This window comes from Falco peregrinus, chromosome 5, assembly GCF_023634155.1.
Source record: "Falco peregrinus isolate bFalPer1 chromosome 5, bFalPer1.pri, whole genome shotgun sequence".
Lineage (NCBI taxonomy): Eukaryota > Metazoa > Chordata > Aves > Falconiformes > Falconidae > Falco > Falco peregrinus.
This window is the reverse complement of record NC_073725.1, coordinates 6,629,536-6,650,267: the sequence shown is the minus strand read 5'-3', so window position 1 is coordinate 6,650,267 and position 20,732 is coordinate 6,629,536. Positions and strand designations below refer to the sequence as shown.

Below are 20,732 nucleotides of genomic sequence, written 5' to 3'. Positions count from 1 at the left end.
CCAGAATTTTAAACTGAATCCTTACCTTTTCAACTGGGGTATTTTCTTCACTTGTTACACTTGCTTTTCTTGATTCATTTTTTGTTCTGCTCAGCCTCCTGGACACTTTTTCTCTAAGCAAAGTGGCATATCCAATATGTTCATAGATGGGGTTTGTTGTCATTTTGGAAATATACTCAGAAGCCTTTGTTTCTATATACAAGGTTATCAAGCCATCTGTAACCAGATCATGGATTGATTCGAATCTTTTCTCCCCAACGAAGTGCTTCCCATCATAGAACAACCTGTAGTTTAAGGTCTGATTACCAAATCTGCAAATAACAGAAAAACAGGAGGGAGACAAGAAAGACAGAGAAGGAAGAGTGAGAAAATTCATACTGGCAAAACACTCAGGAGGTCATTCCACTGACAAGTCTTTATGTCTGGATTACATATGGAATACGCACACAGCTGCAACCAGATCTCTGTGAAGAGACCAATTCAAGTTCAACCCCAAACTTGACTGCATCACATGAACTGGGCTACAGAACTGAGGTCAAGTCTCCACAACAGGCTACAAAACCCAGACATACATGGTTTAAATCTAAATCCTATAGGGACTGTAGCAATCAGAAAGGTATGTTTACATTGACAAGACCTTATAGCGGGATGCATAATTGTGTTAAGGGCTCTTCCATCCCAAAACATTTTTGAGGTGCGGAAAGTGGATGCTTAACTACCATGGACATATTTACAGTCAATGAAGAGAGACAGGCATCTCTAGCAAGTAATTCCAGTCCTAACCGCCTGAATCACCCTCTGGTAGGAAGCCAGGTAGACTGAGCTCCTAATTCAGGGGTTCAAGTAAAAATCCAAAGTTCTGTGGGATAACTCTGGCCCTGTTTATGGCAGGTGTAATCTATGGGTTGTTTTTGTTAAAGTGTTTTAAAAAGCAAAGTGCTGTAGAAGCACATTCGGTTTATAACACTGAGGTTGGAATCACATTCTTGATTAATGAATTCAAAGATATGACATTAGGTTAAATGGTCCTTATATTGCATCAAATGTGCATGTCTCTGCATGCTTTGCTGGGCATTCAAATAAAACTGTTTAAGTCTCCTACTTTTTTCCCTACATTTTTTCATATGAATTCCCAATTTATAATCAAATTTTGATTCTACAAATAATTATCCAGATGGATTTAGAAATCACGCTGTTGTGTCAAAACAACAGGCACTTTGCCATTAATTCCCATCCTGTAGCAGCTCTTTTTATTCTTTTTTTTTTAAATGTCTCTCTAAAACCCTAAAAAATTATGTTTGTTCTTTTTCAGCTGACAAAAGTTGCTTTTAATTTACACCACTTTTTAGTTGGCATGACTCACCGGCTTTTCCTGCTCCACCATCTGCACATCAATATGAATTCTGAGGATGATTTCAGCGCCGTATCACAGCTACTTGGGCTAACTCCTTAAAGGATTTTTTCTTTCTAGCTTAGCAGCAGAAGACTACAAATACAGACTTTTCTTTTGTGTGTATCTTACAGAAGTAATAATGCTATAAAAATTCCAAAATACCACCAATGAGTTTGTTTTGTCCTCTTGCCACTAACATACAGCAGCTTTAAGACTGTTGCATGGGCAGGTTTTGAATGGCACAGCTGAGCCAGGAGGGGCCGTATTTTCAGGGAAAGGCAACTGTGAGGGGAAGTGAGGTTGCAGCTTGGGCTCTCCCTGAATTTTTCATTCAGTTGAATAGCAGGCTCTTAGTTCTTTGAGCAGCATCATCCCATGCTGCACACTGTACTTCTACAGCAATCTTGAATTCCAGTTAGGGAAGAAAACCAAAGACCAGCATGCTGCCTTTGACAGCTGGTCAGCCACTGGACTTCATGATTTTCTACCAGGTTTATCCAGGGTTAATATTGCCAATGGTTGCTGAAGTTTGTGTACAACACATCACTGAGCTCAGAGGACAACCTGGCTGTGCCCTCTGCTGGGATGCTCTCCTGTTCTGTACTCATTCACATCTCTTAAAAAATTTCCAAGGAGAAGCTCCATCTTTACAATGCTCAACTCTAGGTAGCAAAAATATTGAAAATGGGCGCAGTCTGCTCCTGAAAAGGGAAATTCCTAGCCAAGTGCTGAAGTACTGATTGAATTGCTGTAATGCTGTGATAGTCAAACTGCTGACGAGAGGGTGTAAAATCATTCTGACACCATGAAGTATATTAAGTAACAGTGGGCATAGTCTTCAAAGGGACAGATATAACCCCCTCCATTAAACACATTTACATTTGAACTATGAGCCTCTGTTTAAAACAGCATTACCTCAGAGCAAGAGTATAGCAGCCGGGTTGCCGCTGGCTTTCTCTAAGAATGTACGCGCCTTCTACACCAGCAAGTATTTCATCTGCTTGCTCCCGAGAAATGATCCCGTGAAACCTAAGGGAAGACATTTCAGTGACTTACAGAACAATCTGACCAGAAACACCTGCTCCTCCACCCCAGAAACCATTTGAAAACTTCTGCAGTGCACAGGATCATGGTCTAAGCCATCAGGACAGCATCCAAGCATCTGAAAGTGGCAAGGCAGTCATCCAGCCCAGGCAAGTCCAGAGTAGAGACAAAACAAAAGTTACATAGTATATGCAGTTTCAGTCAATGTAACACTCAACTGCACCCAAAGATTATTTTCTGTAACTGCCCCATCTTCCCACAACTTTCCTCCTTTACCAGTCAGTGCCCCTCTTCCTTGTTTCCTTTCTAGAGGCTTTCCAACAGAATTTAAAACTAGGCACAAAGGCATTATTTTTTTTTAAATGGAGATGACTTAAAATTAAAATGAGAGATAATTCTTATTATGTTTGCTTTATTTTTATATTAACATTGCTTCCTCAGATTTGTAAGGGAAACTGAGATACAAATTGGCATCAATTATTCAAAATTCTTTTCTGCATATATTAAAGTAGAAGATACAGAGTAGCCTCCAGAAAAATAGTTTGCTTCCTTTCAATGAGTTCCTCATTCAGTGTTGGAAAAAAGTGGTATTTCTCTTGATTCTTTTGTCATTGCTATTTTAAGAAAGAAAGAGGCTCTAGGATGCACAATTAACCTTACAATGATCAATATTTAGTGGTGATCTTTCCATAGGTACAAATGCGGTTTTTCAGCAGTTTGAGTCTTAACTCCTATGTACATTTTCCTAGCTGATAGGTCTCCAGTGGTCTTCTCAGAGGTTTTGGAAGTTTCTATTTTTGCTGCTGTCTGAAAAAAGGCACTAAAATGTACTGGCCTTCAGCATTTTCTCTTTTCTGATAATACATATGAAGTGGCACATTTCTAACACCGCCTCTGGCTTGGCAGTGAAAGAGGAGAAAAACACATTGGATGTAAATGCAATTGTCGTTGAGTTCTCTTTACGTTGTCTTTCACAACTAACGCATGTTGGAAATACTAGGTTTAGGTGATCTTTCCAGAATGACTTTTTATTCAAAATGATATAAATTAATTCATACTTCCTGTCTGTACTGGACACACACACACTCTCATTCACTGCCACATCCAAATTGAAACAAGCATCTCCTAGATGACATAATATAAGCATATCTTCATCAGTAAAAAACTCATGGCAATTCATAACTCTAGTTAAAAATAATGAGCATAAGCTATTCGCTACCAGAAGCTCATTATAAAATACAGCAGCCTTTAGGTTAGATATTAGGACAAAATCTCTCCTGGTGATCAATTTAAGAAATCCCTGGGACAGGATACTTGGGGCATCTGTGAAATTAATTTTTAACTATGGGTTGTAAGCACTGGCTAATCCAAGCTTTCTCATGGATATTTTTGGTACATTTTTATAAGGGCATAAACCCAGCTTGTACATGGTACAAGAGCCCCTGAACTCAGACGCATGTCTCTGATAGATGCCAACAAGAAATGCTTACAGAAGGAGTACAGGAAGCAGTGACATATTTCTTTCACTTCATATCCCTGTCCACCCATCCATCCATCACCGGTTTAGCCAAAAGTTATGTCCAACCAGTTGTGACCTTTCCCTTCTTGAAACTGAGAATCTTACTTGTAAACCCTTTAATATCTTCATGCTTTTGGCCTCTGCAGCACCATGTGGCAATGAACTTGAGAGGGACACTGTGCATGTCCCTCTCCTGGACACCTGCTGAGGAAGACCTGTTGATTTTCCTCTTATGACAGAAGCTGCATCCCTTTGGCCCACTGTTGTTGCACTTTGCTGTACCTTTCATTTCTTCTATAACCTTCCTAAAAAGGAGGGAGGAGGGAAGGGGTAGGAGACGGACCAGAATACGTGCACTCTTTAAAATGCAGCCACATCACAAATACAGTAGTATAATTATGGGGTTTTTTTCTGTTTCTTTCCCTAGAAATTTCTGACTCTTTTTCCAAGCACTACTGAACACTGAGTCAATTGCTTTTATAGGACTGTCTCAGTGGTTCTGAAATCTTCTTTCTGAATGATAATAACTAATGTGATCCTGCCTGGGCAGGTTCACCGAGGTGACTTCTTACAGTTCCTGCTAGCCCTGCTGCTCCACAAACCCAGAATATGTCAACAGCCAGGCTGGTTCCTCCATGAGAGTTCGCAGTAATGGTTTTACAAATCCTGCTGTAGTTAGTGCGATGGGTTACTTGGCTAGTTACAGTCTTCAGCTCTGCTGTACTTTAGTGGCTAGATCTGAATTTCTTGTTGTCAAAGACAGTATTTAAAAAATGAAACTTCAGTAATTACGGGCAAAGTTACTGGCTCTTGAGGGTTTGTTTTGGTAGAAAAGGATGATTAAACACAGATGATGTGTCTGGGGTGGAAGAAAAAATAGAACATGGAACCTAAGCAATTTAGCTAGTGATAAGGGCTAGGGCCTCAGCAGATTACCTTAGTAAAGGCCAAATGCCAGATCTGGGTGGTTGCTGCAGTGGCTATGCCCTTCACCTGCCCAGATCTCCATGGCAATGCAGGATCCAGCCCCTTTCAAGTTATTTATCGGCAAGAAGACTGCTGAGCACAAAGGAATTATAACCTAGAGGTCTGTTATTTTCCTCACAACAAAAATACACCTCTTCTTTTGGTATCTCAAACCTTGTTACTTTAGCAGGGAGAACGGCATTTACACATGCAGTAGTATACATGCATACTTCCACAACCATGTGGTGGTGAAAGCATAGTAACACACAAAATGGCAGTGAGAAAGGCAAGCGGCTTCTCTCCTCCCCAGACCACTGCAGGACCACCGGGAGGTTTAAGCGACAACCAAAATAAAAGGAAGAAATACTCCAGACAATATTTTTTTCCCTAACTGTCCTGAGAAAAGCCAACTGAATATGCAGGCTCACATAGCAACGCTTCTGAGCAGCAGGACTGGACTGTAACATAGCTAAATGATTAGTTTTTCAATATATTTAGCTCCCAGTTGAAGTGAAAGGTAAATTAAAGTTTATTAACTTCCATTGTGTCTTTTTTTTTGTTTTGTTTTTGTTCTAGAACAACAACTTTTGGATACACTCAACAGATACTTAAAAGAGGAAAACACTTACTCTCTTCCATAATACTTTGGTCTGTTCTCCACCTAAAGTTTTAAAGAAAGGGAAAAAAATATTAAAAATGTACCCAATTTTAAACAAACTGCACAAAAATAAATTATGCTTGATCATTAATGCAGACTATGGCACCATCTAAGTGATGAAATTCTGCACATTCAGAAGTGTGACTGGAACATGACTACACAGAACAGAAAAATGAAAACAGAAGAGGTGGTTTTATTGATGGATTTCTGGGAAGAACAACATGGTGAAAAAACAGAACTACACATAATTGTATAAAATCTGATCAAATGGGTAAGAGAGTAGTTTACTGCTGTTTTGCCGATCTAGTATTTATAATATAAAGTAAGATTATTTCTGTTACGCACCTTTTAGCTTCTTAAAAAACATTTTTTTGCCTGTATGCAGCAACTGACTGAAAAGAAAAAGTTTAATATTCTTGGGATAAACAAGGTTTCTGGGTTTAAAGCTAGGCTTGAAGTCTCAAGCGCTCGCGGGCCTGATCACCAAGAGCTGCTGGCAGGACTCGCAGGTATTTTCAGGAGCTTTGCACCAAGTTTTAGGAATGCCGTGTGCTTATCCACGAGCTCCGGGTACGCCAGACGCTTCGCCTGGTTCCTCAGACCCCAGCCCTTTGCCGAGCTCCCCCAGGGGCGCTCCCCGGCCCGGGAGCCCCTTCCCTCAGGCGCTGCCGGAGCAGGCCCGGGCGCGGCGGAGGCGGGAGCCCGCAGGCCGGCAGGGGGCACGGCTGCCCCAGCCTTGGCGCCCGGCCTGCTGTCGCCCCGGCCAGCTCCGCTACTACCTCGGTCCTGAGCATCGCCAATTAACTTTCAGATTTTTCAGACGTATTCCTATGTCCGCATTCCCTTAAGGGTCTTTCTGAAGAGACGCTCTCTCTCCAGCTACGGCATTTATGAATCTGAGCGGGCTGCAACTTCAGCCAGCGCTGTCACGCCTAAGCATGACCAAACGTAACGCCAGCCGTACGTAAGGCCTCCCGATTATTAAAAGTTATCTGAGCACATACTTGAGTAAAGCTGCCCAGATCAATGGAATTACTGCTTCATATGTACACCCCCCCCCCCCCCACACACACACACAGAAAAATGGTGTTTTCAACACCAATCCATCCCTTAGTATAAACCCAATGAATGTTCACCATTTAACCTGCCTGGAAACAAGCACCCTTGCTTTGATTGTGTCTCACTGCCTCGTACAAAATCTAAATTGATGAAGGTCTTTTACTTCTCTGTAGCCAATGTACAAATGTCACGGTTTTGACTGAATAATCTGCATGCCACGCGCTAACCGAAGCGGCTGACGTCCCGCCCTGCAGCCACCCAGGCTGCGGAGCTGCGCAAGACGCACCGAAATCTGCACGAGATAATGAGAATCGTCAACGGCAGACCTATGGGACTTCAGGTCCTTACTGTGCTTCTTCCCAGCTTGGTATTTCTCTTCTAGCACGGCACTAACAATAGCGGTATCACACCCTTGAAACTCCTGCCTCGGAGTAATACCTTGCTACAAACATTTTTGAGCTCCGAGGGGCAGGAGAAGAGCAAAAAGCAAAAGGAAAAGTGAAGAGAGGGCAAAATCAAAGGAATCGCTGAGTGCAGGTGCTGTGTTTCTATGTATCTGAAAAATCAAGACAATGCCGTATTACCTCAGAAAGGAGGCTGGTCATATGTTCATCTTTAGCAGTGCTACATTATTTATTATTTTGGAACTGTGACTGTGCTGCCTTCCTGTCATTCTTATAGATCTTAATGACCTTCAAAGCATATATTTAACTGGGAACTTAATTAAAAAATGGGTATCAGAAGCTGGGTTAGGTAAGACCACCACATGCAATCTTCTCTTTCATGGTAACAAAGGCCACTCAGTACACTGAAAATAGTGACAAGGAACAAACATAAACTTTCATTCCCACAGAAAGCCCAATAAAACCTTTATACCACAGAAGGTAAAGCATGACTTTCGTCTAGGATTCAGAATCCGCTTCTGTTTAAAAACATGGATTTGCCTTGATCGTACATGTACAGAGAATAAAACCCCAACACTTTCAATCTACCTCAGAAAGATAAAACAGTACTACAACTCACCCTCAAAATTACCTGTAAGCACAAGTTCCCCCCCAAATATAAATATATATATCTATAAGAGAGCAGTCTGGAAATAACCCCTTGAGCAAATAGAGGCACATTTTGTATCCTTCTCAGAACACCACTTATACGTAAATACAAATGTAGCTGTGAAATTCTCATTTAACTAGCAATTGACTGAACTGCCCTGGACACTGTGATTAACACTTTTCCTGCTATTCATGAGCTACAAAATCTGCTCTTCTGAGAACCTACACAAAGCCCATCAAATCCTATATTATTCCTCCTCTTCCATAAAACAGAAACCTTCACTCCATCATTTTTTAGCATCCATCCATGTGTCTAAAATAGCCACAACTTCAGCACTTGGCTTTAGGCAAGAAAGATACTGTAGTATCTCAAATGAATCTCCAGATCTACCAGACCATTCAGATGCCCCAGAATCTAAAAATCCTCCTGTGTGCTCACCGCAACCCATAATAATAATTTCTCTCCCAACCAACCTGACCACTAGGAACAAACACAAAGAAACAAAGTTAAAGCAAGACAAAAGATCAAAATAACATCAGGGTCTCTAGATCAAAACCAGAATGTCAGACTGAACCTGGAAATAAACCAAAAGCCTGCACAGTTGATGGAGCAGAGGCTTAAAAATATCAAAGGGGCCAGTAGGTCTGTTTTGTGCCAACTGCAGACACTGTACAAACTTCAAGGGAAATTCTATATATCCCAGAAGGCAAAGGTGACTGAAAGTCAGTTGGGATTAGCTTTTCCTCTCCTGCTGTAAATGGGTTTGCACACACAAAGTCAGGCAGATCCACCTAAGAGAATTCTTAGTGGTGGGAAGAACAGAAAATCCACAGGTAGAAAAGTGACTGTTCCCTGATGGTAGGGGCCCAGAATAACCAACCTTATTCTGAGGACATATACGCTTTAGGTTTCTTGCATAGACAATGGCTATGAAGAACCCTTTCATCACTTTCCATATAGCCCGTACAGTTCCTTGTTCAAAAAAGGGCCACCTTTTCCAAGTGACCTGTTGGTTTTATCCATCACTCTGGCCCATCTCCCTAGACACTGAGCAAGGGGAGAGACCAGAGGGTTTGAATCATTTAGGACTCTCATGCTAATAGACAAAAACAAAGTACAAAACTGAGGAAAATTACGTAAGGCAAATAATAGGTCTTCACACTAGTGAAAATATATTTTGCCTTAAAGAGCTCCACAGCTTGCTTTTATTAGTCCCATACAGAGGATAAATTAAATGGGCTCTCTCTCGCTCCCCTAAAAGTAAGTGGCAGCTTTCAATTCAAATGTGAGATGGTAATTTTCTGGCTTAGAAAAAGGTATTAATGCCAATCTCAACCCAAAAATGTTGCTGCAGAGCAGGCATTTCTGATCATCGTTCCAGAAACCACGGGGAAAACGCTGAAAATTACTACTGAAATTCATAGTTGTACAAATTGTGAATCAGCAGTGAATGCCAAAATTGTTTAAAACTAACGTGAAGTTGATCAGGAAATAAGATGGATGGTGAAACAGCCTAAATCACTACTAATCCAGTACTCTTACAAAGCCAGCAACATTCAGTGGCATCTATTCTTGAAGCATATTCAAAGAGAAATGAAACCCAGTACAGCTCTCCTGGCACTCTCCAAAGGCCTTGGGAAGCACATATTTTTGAGAGTCTGCATACTCCAGCCTTGACTTCCAGCCTGCCAAACCTGATTGCCTGTCCCCACCCCAAAAAAACCCCTGACTCGTACACTTTGTCTAGTTTTACAAGTTTGGTACCTCCCCGCCACCCCCCACCCCCCCCTTCCCCCAATGTTACAGCATATTCTTCAAGATATGGAGTTAGCTGCACTGGGGTTTGAAGTCAACACTGAGAAGGAAATGTGTCTTCTTAAAAAAAATACCATTAGCTATCTAAAATAATCTAAGCTAATTCAATATATTACGTTTACATAATTTTGAAAGTTACTGAATTTTAATACCCTGGGATTTGTGGCTCCTCTTTTGGCCAGGATGGTTTAGGCCTGGCATGACATATTCCTGCTAATGTACAGATTATTGTATTAAGATCTTACACCACTCTGCAAGATAACTCATCACAAAACTACTGGGAATCATGCAGGCAGGAGGTGAGCATCCCCTAATGTGATAGATTTTCATTGCAAGCATTGATACCCAAACCACACTGCACTGAAGATTTGAAGATACCCTGAAGAATTCTTTCTGCACAAGTACTACCACAAAAATAAGATAAACCTAATTTCAGAAAAAGCAAATTTCTCTTCAGCTTCATTGCACAAGACATATTTCCTTACCCAGTGGCCAAAGCTGAAATCTAGAAATGTTGGAATGAAAATTTAGAAATCCATCTAGGACAGCAATCTGCCTGTAATTCGGAAGGGCCAACATGGCATAACATTGTCTATCTACCTATTTCATCCACTCCCTTAACACATCCATGAAGAGAGTATAAAAAGGAAGGGAAACAATAAGGTGGGTAGCTGCACCTGGCTTTCTGTTCTTCTCTCCAGTACACAGAAGGAGCAGAGAAACAAGATCCAAGAGTTAATAATGTTAGTATGATCACTCAGAGCAGGCAGTGAGGCATTTTCCCAAAGGAAGTTTAATCTGATATATTTTCTGTTTGGAACAATCCTAATTATTTTTCAGTAATTCTAGTTGACTAGATATAAATACGTTTCTCAGCTCAGTTTGACATGAAGAGAAATAAAAGAGTTGTAAGAGAAGCTTTCAAGACAAGCCCAGTAAACCCAGAAAAGTTTATTGCCTGCATTGTTCAGCTTTTGGCAGAATTGTCATAAGCCAACCGCAAACTTTAGCCTTACAATCAAGAACCAAAAAGTATTAAGGAAGATTGTAAGCCTCCATTAAATGGAATGAAGTAAAAAACTATGTTGCATTTCATTACTCCTATAACATAATTTTGCCTTCAAATTCTTCTTAAAGAAATTTCTACGTAGATGAATTAGCGTGTCTAACTTTCACTCCGAATAGGACAAATTATTTCACGTGAATGACTCTTAAGCAATTTAAATTGGGAGAACATTCTTTTTGAAGGGAAGTATTAATCTAACTGTTTTACTACCTTTTTACCACTTCTTTACTATTACCTTATCAGGCTCTCTGGCATCAACATTTTAAAAGAGAAGCAACTCTTGGTTTTGCAGAAAGTATCATATCATAAAGCCTGTTGCTAATTTTGTTAGTAGGAGTAGCAGCAGTGTAAAATCTGTACTCCCTGGCCAAGGACAGGCCAATTATAGACACGCTATGTACATACATGACAAAATGATAGTTTTCTCCCCTAGGATTTTCAGTCAATGGCATTCAGCATGACTGACGGGACAGGCTTCATATGACAGAGCCCATCCAGCACATGTAACTCCATGAATACATTCATGTACTTTGACTGTGTGATGAGGGAGGCACAAAGACGTACCTCAAAAAGCAACTAGCTATGCACAAGCCCCCGGAGCATATTCCACCCGTGTTTCAGAGGCTCTCCAGAGAGAAAGGTGACATGAACAGTTTTGTAAGCCTGCATCTCCTTTTGTCATTCAGTCACAGAGCCATGCCAACGCCATCGTTAGGGCCACTTGACGGACATACATTCAGCCACGTGACAGCAAGGGACTACAGTGGCTCCAAGAAAGTAGCTGGGAGCAAGATGTCAAAATCATTCAAAATACCAGAGGGACGATGACTAGACAGGTCTCTGCAGAAAAGGATCCTGGCATCGTTACAGATCATAAAATGAACTGAATCACTGATGCTGTCTCTTGCAAAAACTGCCAAAACCAGAATGTCATACTGGGGTATAAAAATAAGAGTGTGGCCAACCTTAAGAGTAATCCTTAGAGTAATCCTCTCCTTGCAATGTCCACTCAGAAAGCCTCTAGCTGGAATACCGAGAGCGGGTTTGGCCACCACATCTCAAGAAAGACTGAAGCAAGTAACTGGAGCAAGCGGGTATCTAGCAGCTGTGAAAGACATGAAAAGAGACTGGCCTAAAGAAAAGGAGACAGAGAGCGGCTGTAGCAAACAGGTAGGAAAAAGGCTGATTTCAAAAGGAAAGAAAAGAATTTGTTCTCTGTGTGCTTACTAGACATGATAGGGAGTAATAGGCTCAAATGGCAAAAAAGAAGATAGATCTTAGGAAGGTGTTACAAATAATGAAACACTAAATAAATAAGCAGAGGTGGTCATGAAATCTTCAGCCTTGAAAGGCTTTAAGAAAAGGATATGCAAACATCTCTTCTTGATGCAGGGATGACAACCTTCTCCAGCACCAAGATAACACAATCCAGGCTGTTCTTCATCTCCACCTGGACTGCTCTCAGGAGACAGGGATTAGCCAGGAGCAGACTGATTGACTTCTATAAATCGCATACAAAACTGCAATAATACCATGACTCTGCCCACTTCTGTGAGGCTCTTGGGAGTGAAGGCAGCAGGGAGAAGGCAGTAGACTGTGTTGTGTTCTAGAGGAGAAAGCCAAACCTTCAAGTGATAAACTGGTCACCACTTACCTAAATAACAAAAGTCAGTTTAAATCTATCAGCATAGCAAAGCACCAAATTGTGTTTGATGTATTTCTAAAAAAATGTTCTGCGGTAAAATTTACAGTGCTGGGGAAAAGGTAGGAGTGGAGTTCTTCACTCCCAAGAATAACATAAAAGGAAAGACAGAAGTGAAGGACACAAAGAATGTTTTTATGAACTGCTGCTCAGAGCTGCACAGCTCTGCTCTGACGATGTGCTGTAACCTAGGGAGAAGGTAAGATGCAGAACGACTCTTTTGCAGAAGGATAACGCATCGCCAACACAGGAAGCTCAGCAGCTCTGGCTGGTACTGTGGCACTTAACTGCAGGCTGACTTCCACTTAAACAAGGTTATTTCTGTAATTTTTAAAAGACAATGAATTCAAAAAGAATTGAGTTTGCTTGTTTGTTTACTTGCTTGTACCAAACTTTTAAAAGAGCTGCTTTATGTCATCCTTTATGAGGGTATTTTTAACTCAGGTTTGTTTCCTATCTATGACCTTGAGCAAACTGTCCAGCAGCCAATAATCAATATGCCAGACAAAACACTATAAACTCCAGAAGGTAACAAAAATCTCCCCCAACACAGACATCTGTTATTGCTACTAAACCAGAATATATTTCTGTATATATTCAGCTCCAATGGAAAAGAGCAAGACTGAACAAGTAAAAAAAAAAAAGCAAATATTTTCTCACCTAGTAAAGAAAATAATGTACTCCTGAACATGGGATAAAATAAACTGAAATAAATCTTAATCAAGAAGGCTGCTGCTGCTAAACAGTTGGGGAGAGAGGGTCAGGTTCAAACAACTTCAACAGCAAAAGCAGGAGTCACCTATTCTGTTATGCAGCTTCCATTCACACAGTAAGGACATCATTAAATCTAAGAAGGAATATCGATGTTACCTTGAATGCAAGATGAAAATTTTGAATACAGCATTTAAACGGCACTCTTTTTTTTTTTCCCCAAGAATCATGTGTTGAGTCATTTAAATGGGAAGAAAAATATCTCCAGCAGAAGCAGACAAATGCAGTAAGCAATACCAATGCCCTAAACGCTGCTTGCAGTTCTGTAACCTGTGAGAAGCGCTGAAACATTCCTATTACACATCCCACAGCAGTCCACAGTACATCTGTACAAACCTGCTGGTGTTATGTCACCTACCATAATGCATCCCCAAAAGCCATGCTTCCCAACCAGCTCACTGCTACTATCTGACATAAACTTGTAGCCTTTCAGCAAGATGTCTGCTGAATGCACTTGTAAAGTGCCAAACAAATGTTTATAACCAGTCTGCTGGTTATAAACTCAAGCATGGGCTGTAAGTGTAGAAGGAAAATCAGGAAACAACCCATGAGACCTGAGCATGGATGGGGTAGGAGGAAAATGAGGAGGAGGGGACCTTAGACAAGCCCCTGCACAGCATCGTGGGGTGTGAGATGCACTGCCACTTCATTACTGGGAGAACACCTCTGCACGGGCACAGGGGAAGGATGAAAGCAAAAATGCAAAGAGGAATAATAATACTAATCCAGTTTATCTCCTGCTGCTGATTTCTGCTCTGTACTTGGGAACTGCAGATGTTTCTTTTAAGCCAGGCTATCTGCAAAGTCTGAACAGCAGTAAGTGGGCTTATATAGTGCTAGCTATTTTCCTGGGTCTGGAAAAAATATGAGATCCTATTAGCTTCTTCACAAAATACTAGTAGGAGAATATTTATTTTCCAAATTATGAACAATATCTTAACTTACAGATGCTTTCATTTCAACATAAACCATCTCTATCACATATACAGATACACTCTTAACTGATTTATACAGGGCAGTTAAAACATGTCAGTACATATTAGTTAGTCATAATGGTATTTCAAAAAGATGCAAATCTTTCAGAAACAAAAGATAAACAGAAACCTACACTGCAAATCTGAATTTTCATTCTGAACCCTGAAATTAAAGAGTCCTTGTTTGAAAACCATACAAACACTACCATGTTCACACCTACTTCTCTTCAGTGTTTCAAAAAGATGTGTGTAACTGGCCGATTTGATCATTCTGTGTGTGCAGCTATATACATACATGTACATGAAGTACAGGAAGCAAGATAGATGTGTAAAGTTTCTGTATTTATTCATATTAGGAAATACAAATTCATCAGCTGCTCCATACTCTGTGTTTCTCATCTTGAATCTTGAAAAAAGACACCAGACATCTCACGTAGGCTTATTGATAAATTTTATCTAGGTCGAGATAAGAAACAGACTTTCATTTATTTTGGTTTGAAAACTACCTACATCAAACATCATGTCAAAATAAAAAGAACTAGATGAAAAGACTGATATGTAACAGGATAAAAGGAAATAAAAAATTAGAATAGCAAAATCACAGACACACACACACCACCCACTTCCAAGGAAGAATGGAGAGGAGGGTAAAACTTCCCAAAGAAGCTTTCAAGCAAGGCCAGAGGGATAATTACTAAGCTAATTGGTCCATAAAGGCAGCTACATACAGTTTGTGCTCATTAGTTAGAAGTTGCCATCTTGTCTTCCAAAAAGAGGGGTTTAACTTTTCCATGTTGCAGTGATCAATAAATGCCCTAACTGGTTCATGCTGTATTCCTCTGACAAAGATGAACATCAGTCTAATTTGCAAATCATAACCTAGAATATTAGTAAATCAAACATGATGAACTTCAAGTGGAACAGACAAATGTCTTCCAGCTTTGTTTAGCTGTAACAACTTCAATGCAATATTTAGTATCGTGCTTGCAGAATAATTAGAAAGCTTTCTCCTCTGTTCAGTAGGCAATGGACTGTAAAAATGAGAACGATTTGGCTTTGTCTGAGTGCTCCACCACCCTGCTGCTGCAGGGGGGTGAGACTTCATGGACTCCAGAAGAGATGAGATTTCCTGTCAGTCCTTAAAATGCCTTGGAAAAAAAAAAAACAACATTGGCAACTTTCTCTGATGCGATGAATTCAAGCAAATTTTGAGCAAGCAATATTCCAGCCTCCCTCCTTTCTTTCATCCCCTGCTGCAAATCATTGACATTCTGTGGGAAAAAGTTCACTATGGAGATACCACAGGAAAATGACACTGTGTGTAAACCCACATTTTAAATCCAATAAGGAAAACCTGCTTGTGGCCTTTTTAGAGGGATGCTGGAAACAGTACCTTCCAACTTTCCATGGGTCCTCTGCACCAATTTAACCAAGGAACCTCCCTGACCTTCACTTGTTTTCAGCCTCCTCCAGTGTAGCCAGGCTCTTCTATGTTCACTACGGATTTCAGCTGAAGAACTTTCCTCCTTTTGTCAATGTCTACTCAGAATTGCTCTTCAGATTCGTTTGCAGCCCATAGACTACTGCTGTGTTCTCCTTGTTTCTTTATGTTTCTATCATGAAGATAGGATTACAAAACCACAATTGAAACAGCAGCAATATTATAGGAATTTGAAGATATAGGCTGCATTAAGTCTTATCTGTACAAACATTTTCATTAATGAAATACGTTTCAGATCAATTCTGCTTGTTTTCACTTAATTGCTGGCTAATGGGGTCTCTTGGTGTGTCACTGTGTGTGTGCTGAGGTTTCTTTCTAAGAAAAAGATTATAATATTCTAAATTGTTAGATAAGCTCTCAGGACTGACAGTAAGAGACACCTTCTCATGGTATTGTCTGACTTTTTGCAGTGGAGTGATTTGAACAAGTGCCATGAAAATTCCCATTTACTCCCATTATTTACCATCAATTTTATGGCCAATTTCAATGCCTTGTTACAGCTCTCTAGTACTTTACCATAGTATAGACACTGTTTTTAGAAAGACGAGGGCAAGGGGAAAGAGGAAATATTCAGCTTGTAAAGGTCACTAAGTGAGCAGAATAAGGGAATTCATGGAAGACTACTGCAATGATTAAACACTTATCTTTTACTTTGCAAACATCTTGCTAAGGGTTAATTTTAACAACCTTGCTCAAGCTTACCTAATCACAAGCCTTTTGTTACGTACAAATGTGAAACACTTTTGTACCTGAAAGAAGGACTGATGAAAGTAACCAGCATTTTTAAAGCACTTTTCAATACTGCTGTTTTTTAAAGGATACTCTGCTAACTGCATTGTTCTTAGCTTGAATCCCATGCTTCAGAAGACACTTTGACGATAACTGCGTAAAGAATAATTTGCAGTGGTTCAGTTTTGGAGATGTGCAATGATCCCGTATATTCTTTGCTAGCAATGTACAAGACGGCAATATCATTATAAACCTGCTAGTGATCGTTTCAACAATTATGCTCTATGAAATGTTACTATCTATACACTTGTTTTGATAAATCTGGGTAATGGATACCCAGGGGGTCAAAACACAAAACACTTCCTGACCCTCTGGATGGTTAAGAGTGAAAGACTCTCAGTGGTACAGTCTGAATACGCCATCATTATTTTAGTCTCTTACAATCACTTAAGCAAAAAGGAAAAGGGATATTATTTTTTTCAGAGAAAACTCTCCCCTTTGTAATCATATTTGCTTTTAATCAAGAAACTATAATTTTGATGCTTTAAAGGCAGAGACAATATTTTTTGCTGCTTCTGACACAACCTATTTGGAATTCAGAATGACGAGGAAGGCAATTAACTGACATTTTTCTACATAATAATATAAGTTAGGGCTCTAAGGCTTTGCCTACACTAGGGAAATTTAGATGAGTAGATTCTCACTGTTGCTGACACTGGCTTGGCCAAGGCACTGTTAGGAATATGTGAGGTCTAATGCAAGACAAACTCACCAGCCCTAAAAATTGCTGCCAGCAATTAAGGCTTTCTTGGAACAGAACGTGAATAGCATTCACAGGTATGAATATCTCTACACAAGTAACCAAAAACCTCATGGGTAACGCTCACTCCCTCCTTGAAGGAAATTTATAACAAGCCTATTGTTTAACCAAAAATATTCCCAAATAATGTCACTATTCTTCCTTATTCTTTTACTTTGTTAAAGTTTCCATTTCTTTAAAAGATATTTTAACTTTTAATAAGCTATTCCTGAAATATTTCTTAAAATTAAGAATTCTTTAAAATATTACTTTCAAATAAAACCAGGAAGTTGAATGCTTGAATTCTTTTCTGAGAATGTCATATTTTATCAGCGTTTCTGTAGTATAAACCCTAAAAGATGCTTATAATATGGCTTCCTCACAACATGAATCTGATTCTTTGGTCCCTATCATCACACTTGCACAATATTTAAAAGCTACTCCTCCACGTGAATGACACTTTTAAACGAAACTTTTTCTATTTAAAAAATAAATCATTAAAACAGTGCTGGAAGGAATATGGTTACAAATGAGGATATTGGCAGAAATCCAATGTTATTGGAAAGGTAGGATATTCACACTAGTCTCACTGCCTGTGGTGATTAATTAAAAGCCGTTAGATACCTGAAGCCCTAACAGTTCATTCAGTATGATTCCCATTGCAGGAACAACCTGCTTTTGCTGACAAGATATTTAGGCAGGCAAAAAACCCAAAAACCCCACCGAAAATCAGGATAGCAAAGCTCAAAGACACAAAGATATAAATGTTCATGTTTTATTTACAGTTCCGGCTTTTAGTCTGGTGGTTTGCATATCAGGAGAGGTGATTTCTGTCTCCACAGTATAGTTAATCAAGAAATCCACACAAATCACATGGCAGAACTGCAGAGACCTGAGGCTAAACCCCTTGTGACTATGGAGTAACAAAGAGGTAATGAAAGAGCAAATGAATACAGAGAATGTGGAATATGGCAATAGAAAAGCAGGAGGAATAATGAAAATGCCAAGTAGTGAGAGCAAAAAAAGGTCTCCAACTCTTCACAAGTTTGTTGGTGTTACAGATTTTGTTTGCAGCAGATGCTTCAATTTCCTTGTGCGGGATTTGGCAATTATGAATGAAAGACATCTTCCCATAAGCATGAAAGATTTAAAATTATTTGCAATTTTTACATTTGTCTGAAGCAGTTTGCATCCTAAATTATACAAGAGAACACCCTCAGCAAAGTCCAGTTCCTGTGATATGTACATGAAGCAATAAATCTTTTCCCCATCAGTCACACATCATGCTGACACCTGCTCTCCAGATGTTGGATGAGCATCACATTGCATACTAAATAACTATCGCACTGCCAATTAATGTATTTTCACATACATAACACAAAATTAGATTCTGAGATATTTCTCTATAACAGAAATTTAGGATTAATAAGACACCATCTTTAGTGAGGCAAGCCTATACACTCATCAGATTACACTGAACTAAAACTAGAATCAAGAACAACCCCAAAACACCCACTTTACCGTGCTGTAAAAGCTGATAAGTGCCATAGGAACACAGCGATGAATTTTCTCTCTTAAACAGACTGTGATGCTTTATAAAACCAGTATGTAGTTCTGCTCCATATAAAACTGATAATACAAACCACAAGGAACAATCCGGGTATCAGGACACTCCACCCGTCCCCACCTCCCCAGCTATATTTAAAAATGAAGCACATCATCGGTGTTGTAATGTTTTTTGGCTTCTGGGTCAGAGATTCTGTTCTAGCAAGCAGACTGTGAACACATACAGCTGAGCTACACAAAGACTCAAAATCCAAGTAACAAGAAACCAACCAAAGATCACATTTGTGGGAATTTACACTGCTTTATATACCTACCTCCAAATAAAGTCTCTAATTTTCAGCTGTTTAACTAAATTAGAAAAAAAAAAAATAATATCAAAACAGGACTCTCTTCAGTCCATGAAATGAACCACTAAAAATGGTTCATTAGTCAGAACCAAACCCAGATTACGTGAATCAGATGCTTTATTAATTTGGTTAATATAATAAGATCTTAGCTTCCTTTTGCAAATCTTTGGAAGCGACCTGAATAGGCACTAAATATCTATGGTCTTTAAACATCAGGCAAAGGGAGCAAAGGATAACTTCATAAGTCTAAGGAAATACATTTAATACAGCACATTGGTAAAGAGTTGATAGCTGCATATTTATTCCACTCGCTTGTGTAGATAATCTCTTCTTTCAAGAACAAGAATACAATTGCTACTCCACTTTACAGCACATTTTAGCTCAATTCAAATTTTCACTCATGGAGGCAAGCTAAAAAATGCTTTAATTTGAGTTAGCACAATAAATTTTGGATTAAACTTATTCAAACTAAGTCACTTGTATCCCCATAAAGATGAGTACAAATTGTAGACAACGGTTCCTAAGCATTCAGTGCTTATTAATCAGATTTTCTGAAGACAAGTTCTTCCTCAAAGTAGTTCCAGTATGAAATAGATAAATAAAATATTAGGGAAACTACTAACTTACACAAAGCGAGAAACTCCTCTAAGGCCGCACTGGAAGTAAATAAATTGTTTACCTTAACTATAGCCTAATTGATTGTTAATTGATACTCATTTAGTAAAAACTTTAATGTCCTCTCCTTCAGAGAATACCAGCCACAGAGACCTACCTGTCATTTGTTTTGCTTGAGAATTTCAGAGAGGAAGGTCTTGTTAAAACCCTTCGACACATGTGCACTGAAGTCCCACAGGGCTAGTGCGTGCTCCTTCTCCCCGAGCCTTGCCTCTGACAGGGAGAAAGGATGACACAAGGGTTCACCCTCTCCGGTGTTTTGCTTGCCCTTCTTAGCATCCTGCGTATCTGTCTTGGGATCGTTCCGAACTGACAGGGCTTGAAGACTTCCAGTCCCTGCTCTCCCTGCCCTGAAACAACTGGGAGATGGCACTTGAGAGAAAAGTGCAATGGCTTTTTAGTTAAGGAGCTGGGTGGACTCAGCAAGACTGGATTCAACTCCTGGCTTCGCAACGGATCTTCTTCACGACCCGGGGCAACTCCCTGTGCCTTGGTACAAAACCTCCTGCCCCACACAAAATAGTTTTGAGATAGTATCTGATAATATTTGAGAGATGCTGCGCTAGGGCTCTACCTCAATGGGTACACTGTGTGGGAAGCAGGTCAGAGATCAGGATGATGTTTGAAGAGTTTAGCTATACAGAATGCCAATGAACTGCAGTTTCTATCTTCTTTCACATCAACTTTTATACCTCATGCAATTGCTTCGTGCGTTCAATATTTTTATTACTAGCATTACATGCCTATTTGCACAAAATTTGTCCCTGAGAATTAGAAGAATAGAGAAGATAAAACTATCACAGTTTTATTGATTGAGCAGAGACATCTACATATGTTTTCCATTACTGTTATGCCATGCAGGTTGAGGAAATGACATATTTGACTAAGTAGAAATGGAGAAATACAGAAAAAGAAAACACGGAGACAAGATGACTCAGACAAACCTGCAGCCCTATAGATTTCTAAATATTCTATAATCTTTGAAGTTTCTGTGACAGAACCAAGCTCTCCGGCTATCACTTCACTATATTCACTTGCACATGATCCTTGGCAGAATGCATTCGGCAAACTGGAGCTACATGTATCATGTTGAAA

At 39.7% G+C, this 20,732-nt stretch overlaps 1 protein-coding gene across 3 annotated transcripts in view; it reads right to left on the bottom strand.

Annotated features, from left to right (window-relative positions):
* The window catches only part of CHN2 (chimerin 2), a 163,238-nt gene that overhangs the window by 67,308 nt on the left and 75,198 nt on the right, over window positions 1–20,732 (bottom strand). For all 3 annotated transcript variants that reach the window (XM_055804652.1, XM_055804653.1, XM_005230668.4), the window contains 3 exons: window positions 5,552–5,583; window positions 2,309–2,422; window positions 26–311 (listed from right to left, as the gene is read on the bottom strand). In XM_055804652.1, coding sequence (XP_055660627.1) covers window positions 26–311; window positions 2,309–2,422; window positions 5,552–5,583 — 432 coding nt within the window. The remainder of the gene's footprint in view (window positions 1–25; window positions 312–2,308; window positions 2,423–5,551; window positions 5,584–20,732) is intronic.